At 47.8% G+C, this 10,590-nt stretch overlaps 1 protein-coding gene across 2 annotated transcripts in view; it reads left to right on the forward strand.

Moving 5' to 3' along the window:
* Nucleotides 1-644: 644 nt before the first annotated feature.
* epsti1 (epithelial stromal interaction 1) overlaps nucleotides 645-10,590 on the forward strand; it is a 37,587-nt gene continuing 27,641 nt past the window's right edge. For both annotated transcript variants that reach the window (XM_083642476.1, XM_083642477.1), the window contains exons 1-7: nucleotides 645-988; nucleotides 1,633-1,691; nucleotides 1,810-1,893; nucleotides 2,424-2,497; nucleotides 2,749-2,832; nucleotides 6,391-6,464; nucleotides 8,531-8,618. In XM_083642476.1, the coding sequence (XP_083498602.1) occupies nucleotides 813-988; nucleotides 1,633-1,691; nucleotides 1,810-1,893; nucleotides 2,424-2,497; nucleotides 2,749-2,832; nucleotides 6,391-6,464; nucleotides 8,531-8,618 (639 nt within the window). In that variant the 5' untranslated portion in view covers nucleotides 645-812. The remainder of the gene's footprint in view (nucleotides 989-1,632; nucleotides 1,692-1,809; nucleotides 1,894-2,423; nucleotides 2,498-2,748; nucleotides 2,833-6,390; nucleotides 6,465-8,530; nucleotides 8,619-10,590) is intronic.

The following is a 10,590-nucleotide window of genomic DNA, read 5'->3' on the forward strand; positions in this document are numbered from 1 at the left end:
CCATGTAACATTGTGAATACAATACTGTCATTTTAGATTTTGTATTCTAGCATTATTAACTGCTCAAAGTTGTTAAAGAGGTTGATGTTGTGGATAAATTTGTCCTTTCCGTGTGTGTGTGTGTATTAATATCCAGTATGTAAAAAAAAAATGCAAATCTAACCAAAACATGAATCTTCATCAGTTTGTTCATTTGTTGGTTTGTCTCAATGTGCTTGTTAAGTCCTAATGTGATAATCAAGTCAATAAATGAGTTTTTGAAGAAATACCAGTGTCATTTTTTAAATAAATGTATTATACTTTCAACTTTAATTATATTATAAATCCAATTGCAATCAATGGTCTTTTGTAGACTTTACTATATCCTACCATGATGTGCTGATTTTATAGAAAAGATGTCAAGCATTTGTTTAATTGAATTTATTATATGTGATTTTATATTATGCCCTGAAGTTCTTGGCAAATATTTCTTCTGTTTTCTGTAAATCTTTGTTCTGTTTTCTGTGCCCTCACAAAAACAAAACATTGCGCCTTTGCTAATGTTCCACCAGGTGGGGCCATTGCATAAAGACCCACCCACCCATGGTCTAGTAATGTTTTAACGTGTAGCCTCCTGTGAGCCTGGTGACGCGAGGTTAGCCTCCTGTGAGTCAGCCCGTGTCTGTCCGGTGTCCATGTGAAAGAAAACTGGATTATTGGCAACTCGTTAGAGAACCTACGCTAAGAACATCTTCCACTAGTGGACGAGGTGTAGTAGACTACAACCAACTTGTTTCTGCTACTCATCGTTTTAGCTGCTCAGTGCCTTGATCATGGATCCTTCTCACAACACCAGAGGCCATCCGAATAACAGGAGAAATAACATTGGAACCAACAACAACAACCTTGGTACACAGAATGTATCTGAACATGATAATCTACTTGACGGTCCTGCTGATGCACCTGCCAGCGAAAATCCTGCGACAGACAAGCAGACTCAGCCGCACCAGTAAGTTATGATGAGTATCTAAATTGATATGCTATATTTAATTTGACTCTATAGATATAACTGTTGGCACAATCTTTAGATAAACGTGTAGAATGCCGTGTTTTAATGCTTCATGTTTTCCTAGAATGATATGGCGTTAACTTTCACTTTCGTTTCATTTGAGATGAAAGTTTATGCTGCCTTCAAGTGCTCATCATAAGCTCCCACTTTCTACCTCTCGGGCCGTAAACACGACTTGTAGCACATCCAAGCGGCTTTGAAGACAAATAACAACTAAAATACTGCTTCCATGCTCCCTAAACATCATGTAAAATGCCTTCTTGTTGGGTCATCCACGTGCGCTAAAGTCGTAATTGCGATATTTCCGACCGCACTTGAAGGAAGCATTCATGGAGGAAATGGAAAGTCAAGTGAAGAAGTGACCTAAACAATGTTGCGTGACAAAGTGCATAATCAATTCATCAGAAGATAAATCAAACTACTGATCTGAATTGGTCTGTCGTCTGTGTAGCTACAGCCAACTGTTTACAGTGTCGGTGTGACTGGAGTTGAATTGGAATTTTCCACAGATTAGTTTTATGGTTTTATTGAGGTGTTTTTTTAATGACTATAACACTCTCTTTGTGTCTCTCTCTTTGTCTCAGCTCAGATGGATTCTCTATGATTGCACCTAATCAGTCTCGGCGGAGCAAGCTGACAATGAGTACGTTGATTATTCTATGTCTCTTCTGCCCATGTAGGCTATCCACCCATCCATGTATTCTTGGTATCACAAAACATGGATCTGTATGTGTTGGAAATGTCTGTTTTTGTTGCTGCAGTGGCTCAGAAAGAAGAGCAGGACCTTCAGAGGTGGAGAGAGGAGCACCGCCCCGCTGCTGTCCACCTGAACCCAGAGAAGCTGGGTAAACCAACACACACTCAACACGCACAGCTCAGCACATTCAATAGTCCTGAGCTATCAACCACCTGTACACCCATTGAGTGTCAGTCACAGCATCTCATCTTCCTCTCTAACCGTGTCACGTTGTTTTCCTGGCACAATGCCACTAAATACGGTTTCCCCAGGGATCCCCCAGACATCCCCCCGGTCGTTATCTGAGGCGTAACGTTCGTTAAGTTTATATTGGACACATTTTGTTTGTTTGTTTTAGTTTGATCAGGGTTCAACCCTGTGACGTTTTGCCTCTCAACAAACTGTTTCTGTTGGAGATGTCTGAACTGAGGAAATGTATGTTTTTTTCTGCCTGGGTAAAAGTGTGCATGTGTGTGTGTGTGCGGGGGAGATGGAGGGATTTGGGGGACTGATCACTATCATTAGTCTTTCCCTGATTCTCCCCCCCCCCCCCCCCCCCACCACACACACACACACACACACATCCTTAATGTAATGATGTGAATATGATGGATACTATGATGTACTGTATGTATCCAGGTGGTAATGTGTCTGAGGTTGAGGCCAGAGAGAGGCAGCTGAGAGAGTCACGCCAGTCCAAACTGCAGAAAAAGGTACTTCCCTCGCACTGCTACCACAGCCACATATCATGTTCGTCCACTGTTAAAGTTCATGTACATTTTTATATCATTTTGTTTGATGTTCTTCCACGGGCTATGCAGCATAGCAAACGATGCAGTCTCATATGTTAAACATAACATGTTTAAAATGCAGGATAGATGTATCGATGTGTTATTTTGCCCTTTTCCTCTCTGTGATTTTTCAATCATAAAGAAATATTAAAGAGTTTTTTTTTTGTTTCAAGCTGAAAAAGGACGAGATGGATAGAAAGAGGAGACAAGAAGAGGAGGAGGAGCTACAGAAGAGGAAAGACAAACAGAGGGAAAAGGTGAGACAAAGATTAAAACAAGTCATTGAACTGTGGGCCCTTAAAGAAAGCATGATCAGTACAGTATCAATAATAAACCCTGCCATCAAATCAGTGGCTGGTGCCCCATATTGTTAATCTGACACTGCCAGATGTTTTGTTTTCACATAACCATCTGGGAACGAGTCGGTCGGGAAACCGTTTCAAAAGGCAGGCACTTTCAAAAAATACCTGGCAGGTGATTGGATGAACCATCTGTCTATCACGGGCTGGATTTCACTGGTTTCACACCAAAGCCCGCCTCTAGCTGCCTCATAGGATGCTGATTGGTGTGAACCACTGGTGGTTCAGATTCAAACCAATAGATTGGAGTGGCAAGATGGATTTGTCCTGTGATCATGATCTCATGATCTCACACGAATCCAGCTGCCTCCCAAGGTTACCATACTGTCATTCTTCTTCGCTGTACAAAAGCAAAGAGAAATCTGCTCTTTGATACAATTTTCTGGTGTATCCACTTTCCCTCAGCCTGTCTCGTCGATTTCCTACATTTCCCAGAATGCCTTTTGACAACCCCAAGAGGAGGGGTGGATCCAGCTACAGTATGGGTTAATATGTACCGTAATTTCCGCACTATAAGCCGCACCGGAGTATAAGCCGCAGCAGCAAAATTGCCTGTTTGTTACATATATAAGCCGCACCGGACTATAAGCCGTTAATGTTTTTTTTTTTTTTTTTTTTTTTTTTTTTTAATTGTGTTTTAATGTTTAATTACCATATGTAAGGGTTCATGCACAGAGGGGATTGTCGGGAAAGAGATGGCTGTTTGAGGAAGCTCCCATTTATTAACATTTCAACAAAACAACATAACACAACACCACCTTTGTTTTTTTTTACAGTGCACACAGTGTCCGCGGTGTGGTGAAAAGAGGGCAAGAGAGGAAATTAAAACAGAAGTGGATTTATAGTTAGAAAGAGTGCTAAAGAAGAGAGATTTTTTTTTTTTTTTTTTTTTTTCTGAAAAAATCCATAGATAAGCCGCACCGTTATATAAGCCGCAGGGCCAAAAAACGGGGAAAAAGCCGCGGCTTATAGTCCGAAATTTACGGTAGGTGAAGAGAGCAATAATAACAGTGTCGTAAGAGCAAGATATCAAAGAGGTTTTCTTGTAAGGAAAATGTGAAAATTGCTGTCCTTAGTTAAAGCACATGTTAAGGGTGGATTTTCCCTTTAAGCTCAGCATTAGTTTCCACTGTGCATCCTAACAAGGTATTATTTCTCAGTGAGGAGCAGTATCGTGATCAGCCTCTAGATGTCAGCAGAGACAGCTGAGCGTCCACCCGAGTGTCATGGTGGGCCGTGAGTGAGTGCTGGCGTTAAAGCCATGAGATCTACCTGATGAATGGCCTCTGGGGTTTCCAGCCGCCACAGCAGGCAGCTCCCCCGCCTTGCCTCCAGAGTCCAGACACGCCCTGCTCCACGTCTGGCCCCTGCTCTCTGCTCTGCATCTGGCCCCCGCTCTCTGCTCCGCGTCTGGCCCCTGCTCTCTGCTCCGCGTCTGGCCCCCGCTCTCTGCTCCGCGTCTGGCCCCTGCTCTCTGCTCCGCGTCTGGCCCCCGCTTTCTGCTCCGCGTCTGGCCCCCGCTCTCTGCTCTGCGTCTGGCCCCGCTCTCTGCTCCGCGTCTGGCCTCCGCTCTCTGCTCCGCGTCTGGCCCCCGCTCTCTGCTCCGCATCTGGCCCCTGCTCTCTACTCCGCGTCTGGCCCCCGCTCTCTGCTCCGTGTCTGGCCCCTGCTCTCTGCTCCGCGTCTCGGGCCTAATAGTTGTTCATGGACAGCTGCAGCTGTGTGGAAGGGTGATTAATACTGAAGACCAAGGCGGTAGTCCACAGACCGTTTTCCTGTTGCGCCACCACCTTTATGAAACCATAGGAATGCTCTGGTAATCCAGCACATAAACAGATCTGTGTGTAACAGCCTCTCCTCGGTCTGTAGACATGATCTAACGGAGACTGACCAAAACATACCTCTGGGTCATGAATCTCTCCTGGCCCACTTTGGTTTGGGAGAGCTTGAATACAGGGGCAGTTAAATGCGGGGCGGGGGGGGGGGGGGGGGGGGGCTTGAATACAGGGGCAGTTAAATGCGGGGTGGGGGGGGGGGGGGGGCGCTTGAATACAGGGGCAGTTAAATGCGGGGGGGGGGGGGGGGGGCTTGAATACAGGGGCAGTTAAATGCGGGGCGGGGGGGGGGGGGCTTGAATACAGGGGCAGTTAAATGCGGGGGGGGGGGGGGCTTGAATACAGGGGCAGTTAAATGCCGGGGGGGGGGGGGGGTGACCACCCTCTTTGTCTTGCAGGCCTCGGAGAGATCTTCCCTGCTTCAGATGCAGTTCAGTAAGCACAGTCGGCCAAACAGGTGTCAGCGTTGCCAGAACGGCCCGCACATAAAGACAGACCTCAAAATGAAAAATACATTTATAGACTTAGCCCTCTGTATATATCCAGGAAATACATTGCAGTTACACAGACAATTCCCCTGGTTTTCACAGAAGAATACATCTATTCCTTTAGGGGGGGAAATCACATTCGCTCTGAGGAAAAGGCAGGGTACTTTCAAGAAGTTCTGGCAACCCTATTTGACTACGGAAAAACGTGTCCATAAAGGAAAGATATCATATAAACATGATAGAATAATGTGATTTCTCCCATGTAGTCAAACTGATAGAAATGGTCTCCATTGCAATTTTTGATTTTAATTTTGTCATTTTTTTTTTTTTACTTATTGTTATTATTTGTTTGTTATTTGTTGTTATTGATATTTGTGCTTAGGTTTGACAGAGTGAAACATAGAGGGTGTCTGGGTACTGTAGAGATAAAAGCACTCGTCTGCCACACGGCGGAGACCCGGGTTCAATTCCCGGCAGCGGTAGACGTTCCTACCACTGCTTCCTACAGACACAACTGGCCGTGCCTGCGGGTGGGAAGCCGGTGGGCTATGTGTTGACACACGCGTGCGTGCACGCGTGCACGCGTGTATATATATATATACAGTATATATATCAAATATATATGTCAAATCAGATTTTGTATATATTTTTTATTTTGCTATTTAAATTTTTCAGAACAGAGAAAAAGGAACAAGAAAAAACATACATACACTCCAAAATTACAACACAGGCCACCAGTTACATTGTATATACATTGTATATACATTGTATATACATTGTATATACTGTATATTTACAAGCACATAAGCTCTGCATGTAACTGGTGGCACTGTGTTGTAATTTTGGAGTGTATGTATGTTTTTTCTTTCTTTCTTTCTTTCTTTCTTTTCTTTTCTTTTCCTGTATCCGAGTTTGTTCATTTTTCCGTGTTCTGAAATTTTTTAATTGCAAAATAAAAAAAATATAAAAAATCTGATTTGACATGATCTGTCAGTGGACTGGTTGCAAAATCACTCCTTAACAAAAACACACACCAAAACAATTGACTCGTGCATGTAGTGTAAAGCAGGACTGGTGTGGGGGCGACATGCCGTGTGCCTGTTTCTGTGAGCGCTGACTGTGATGTGTTGCAGGCGGAGCGCCTGGAGGAGAGGAGGCGACAGGAGGAGCAGAGGAGGGGGGAGCAGCTCAGACAGGATCACCTCAGGTCAGGCCTGGATCAGGTTCACTTGGCTCTTCGTCACTGTCGACATGTGCTATTGTGTTGTCTCGCGCGGCGCTCTGCTCGCTTTCTTCTTCCGCAACGGACCTCAGTCATAAACGCAGCATCGGATGACAGCGTCTCCAGAGCGTCCCATATCTGATCCTGTGCTGACCTATTCTTCATGGGACTTAAGCAAGCGTGCCTCATCTGCTGGCACAGAGCAAAAAGAATAAGGGGGCATATCAGGTGTAGACACCAGGGACAGCATGTGACAGGTGACACGAGGTTCACCTCTGACTGCCCCTAGTTACCTCTCCACAACTGGAACGCCTGTTGCTGCAGTCAGACAAGTGGCATCCTGGTTTCAAATGAATGGGATACACCAGATCGGCAATACGTCATCTTGTAGGCGGCTGCTGGCGGCACATGTTCCCGCCCGCCTTTTAAGGGGGGAAACACAAGCCCCTCCCTGTTGACCTCAATGTAAAATAGCACTACCAAAAATAATTGTAGAAAAATAACAGAATCAATCTCGTTTATTAATGACCCCAAAACACCATGACATGACATTACAACTCGGCCGGCCACACAATGCGCAAGATACATGGGAAATATGACTTTGACCCATCTAAAATCATGTGACTCGTGACCCGTCTCTGACCTCTAGTTCCTGTGTCCGCCTGTTGCTAATTTAGTCTTCCTACATGAAATGCTGTTGTAGTGGAGCCCAGCGTCGTTGTAGGCTACTTGGCTCGGGGCTGTAATGTAAATTATGTGACATGATGAGTCACATGATTTTAGATGGGTCAAAGTCATATGTCCGGTGTATCTTGCCCATTCTATGGCCAGACGAGTTGTAAAATATTGTCACGTCATGGTGTTTTGGGGTCATTAATAAACGAGATTGATTCTGTTATTTTTTGATAATTTTTTTGTGTTGTGCTATTTTACATTGAAGTCAACGGGGAGAGGCTTGTGTTTCCCCCCCTAAAAGGGGGCGGGGCCTAATTGCCCATCTGATGTATCTAGAGCTAATACTAATTCAGAATGTCTGCATGAGGTTTGTCCTACTTAGCATTCAGACCGCTTTCCATCAAGTACAGTGACAGTCAGGGGGATGGGGATATTGGACGCTGACCACACTCGGGGGAAGTTGCTTGTCAAGTAGCATCTCTGGTCTCCGTCCAAGAGAAACATCGACGGGAGACAACAAACCAATGTGTGAACTTGAAGGAACAATGAAAGAGCTAGTTGGAGATGGCTCGGAGAAGATGGAGTCAGGAGTGGGAGCGTGAGAGAGGACTGCCCATCAGATGCTAGTGAATGGAACAGTTGTGTCAGGGAAGGACAAGCAAACTTGGGTCAACCTTGTGGGACTCCAGTACTGTCAGAAGCACTGCCCTGTGGAGTGTCTGCGGAGTAAGATAATACTACAGACATACCCCCCTTATTTACACGCGTGCAAATAGCGTGTGTGTGTGTCTGTGTCTGTGTCTGTGTGTGTGTGTGTGTGTGTGTGTGTGTGTGTGTGTGTGTGTGTGTGTGTGTGTGTGTGTGTGTGTGTGTGTGCGCGCGTGCTGCCCCTTTTGTGCAAATCTGTGTGTTAAACTAGACTTGGTCCAGTGTAGAACTGAGCGCGATCCCTCACATAGTCAGACTCTTAATCCATTGATACCTGATGCAGCATTTGTGTGTGTATCCCTTTAAGACCGCGAACCGCGTCACGAGGTTCGCGGTCTTAAAGGGATACACACACAAATGAGGGATATACACGCAAATGCTGCATCAGGTATCAATGGGTTAAACATGTCACCACGGTGTGCCTTCTCTCATGCCTTTGTGATGTGTTGGTCATGTTGTTGTCTGCTGTTAGTCCGTCTATTTTAGAGCTGTAATTCTGCATTCCATGTTTGAACTATTCTATTTTTAGATGATCTTACTTTTTTTTTTTACTTTGTAAAATGTATTCCCAATTTAAAGTCTTGTTGCCATATGTACATTAGGATTATGTACATGACTGTAACCTTTAGGTGAAATTAATAAAACGTTTACGTCTACTTTGAATGCAGGACGACCGAGGCTTTCCTGCAGAGCTTTGAGCCCGCGGGCCCCCCGGCTCCGCTGGCATCCGCCGGTGCTGCACACACGTCATCCTGGGTAAGCCGGCGACCACACGTGTGTGTGTGTGTGTGTGTGTGTGTGAGTGTGTGTGTGAGTGTGTGTGTGTGTGTGAGTGTGTGTGTGTGTGTGCGTGTGTGTGTGTGTGTGAGTGTATGTGTGTGTGTGAGTGTGTGCGTGCGTGCGTGCGTGCGTGCGTGTATGAGTGAGTGTGAGAGTGTGTGTGCGTGTGCGCGTGAGTGTGAGAGTGTGTGTGCGTGTGCGCGTGAGTGTGAGAGTGTGTGTGCGTGTGTGAGTGTGTGCGTGCGCGTGTGTGTGTGAGTGTGAGAGTGTGTGTGTGTGCATACGCGTGAGTGTGAGAGTGTGTGTGTGTGTGTGCATACGCGTGTGTGCGCACGCGCGTGTGTGTGTGTGTGTGCATACGCATGTACGTGTGTGTGTGTGTGTGTGTGTGTGTGTGTGCATACGCATGTACGTGTGTGTGTGTGTGTGTGTGCATACGCATGTACGTGTGTGTGTGTGTGTGTGCATACGCGTGTGTGTGTGCGGATGTCCCTGTGTGCGTGTGCAGACACACATGCTTGCTCCGTGGGTCCCAGAGTTCAGTGTTGTGTCTCATATCTGTGGCTGTGGGGTCTGTGGTCTTTCACACCAGTAGATCAGCCTTTGAAGCCTGTTTTGGGAGTAAATAGTCTCGGGGCGGAGCTTTCATCCACCCGGGCCGCGGCGGCCATTAAGCAGTAGTGGCCCCCAGAATGGCGGACGGAGCCCCCGTTCCCTCTGCAATTATCCCCTGGTCAGAGCCCGGGCACCCAGCGGCACGGCAGAACCAGAGGAAGTGTCAACACTTAGAAGAGGTAATGGCTATTCTTCTCTACACCTCTCCCCCCTGCTGCCTCTCCTCCTCCCTCCTCTCCTCTCCCCTGCTGCCTCTCCTCTCCTCTCCTCTCCCCTGCTGCCTCTCCTCTCCTCTCCTCTCCTCTCCCCTGCTGCCTCTCCTCTCCTCTCCTCTCCTCTCCCCTGCTGCCTCTCCTCTCCTCTCCTCTCCTCTCCCTGCTGCCTCTCCTCTCCTCTCCTCTCCCCTGCTGCCTCTCCTCTCCTCTCCTCTCCTCTCCTCTCCCCTGCTGCCCTCTCCTCTCCTCTCCTCCTCTCCTCTCCTCTCCCCTGCTGCCTCTCCTCTCCTCTCCTCTCCTCTCCTCTCCTCTCCTCTCCTCTCCCCTGCTGCCTCTCCTCTCCTCTCCTCTCCTCTCCTCTCCTCTCCTCTCCCTCTCCTCTCCTCTCCCCTGCTGCCTCTCCTCTCCTCTCCTCTCCTCTCCTCTCCTCTCCTCTCCTCTCCTCTCCTCTCCTCTCCCCTGCTGCCTCTCCTCTCCTCTCCTCTCCTCTCCCCTGCTGCCTCTCCTCTCCTCTCCTCTCCCCTGCTGCCTCTCCTCTCCTCTCCTCTCCTCTCCCCTGCTGCCTCTCCTCTCCTCTCCTCTCCTCTCCTCTCCTCTCCTCTCCTCTCCTCTCCTCTCCTCTCCCCTGCTGCCTCTCCTCTCCTCTCCTCTCCTCTCCTCTCCTCTCCCCTGCTGCCTCTCCTCTCCTCTCCTCTCCTCTCCTCTCCTCTCCTCTCCTCTCCTCTCCTCTCCTCTCCTCTCCTCTCCTCTCTCCCCTGCTGCCTCTCCTCTCCTCTCCTCTCCTCTCCTCTCCTCTCCTCTCCCCTGCTGCCTCTCCTCTCCTCTCCTCTCCTCTCCTCTCCCCTGCTGCCTCTCCTCTCCTCTCCTCTCCTCTCCTCTCCTCTCTCTCCTCTCCTCCTCTCCTCTCCTCTCCTCTCCTCTCCTCTCCTCTCCCCTGCTGCCTCTCCTCTCCTCTCCTCTCCTCTCCTCTCCCCTGCTGCCTCTCCTCTCCTCTCCTCTCCTCTCCTCTCCTCTCCTCTCCTCTCCTCTTCTCTCCTCTCCTCTCCTCGCTTTGTTTTCTCTGCTTTCCCCTTCTCCCTTCCTCTCTCTCTGTGTGTCTCTGTCTGGATTCCCCTTTC

This window comes from Poromitra crassiceps (genome assembly GCF_964638095.1).
Source record: "Poromitra crassiceps genome assembly, chromosome: 8".
Classification (NCBI taxonomy): domain Eukaryota; kingdom Metazoa; phylum Chordata; class Actinopteri; order Beryciformes; family Melamphaidae; genus Poromitra; species Poromitra crassiceps.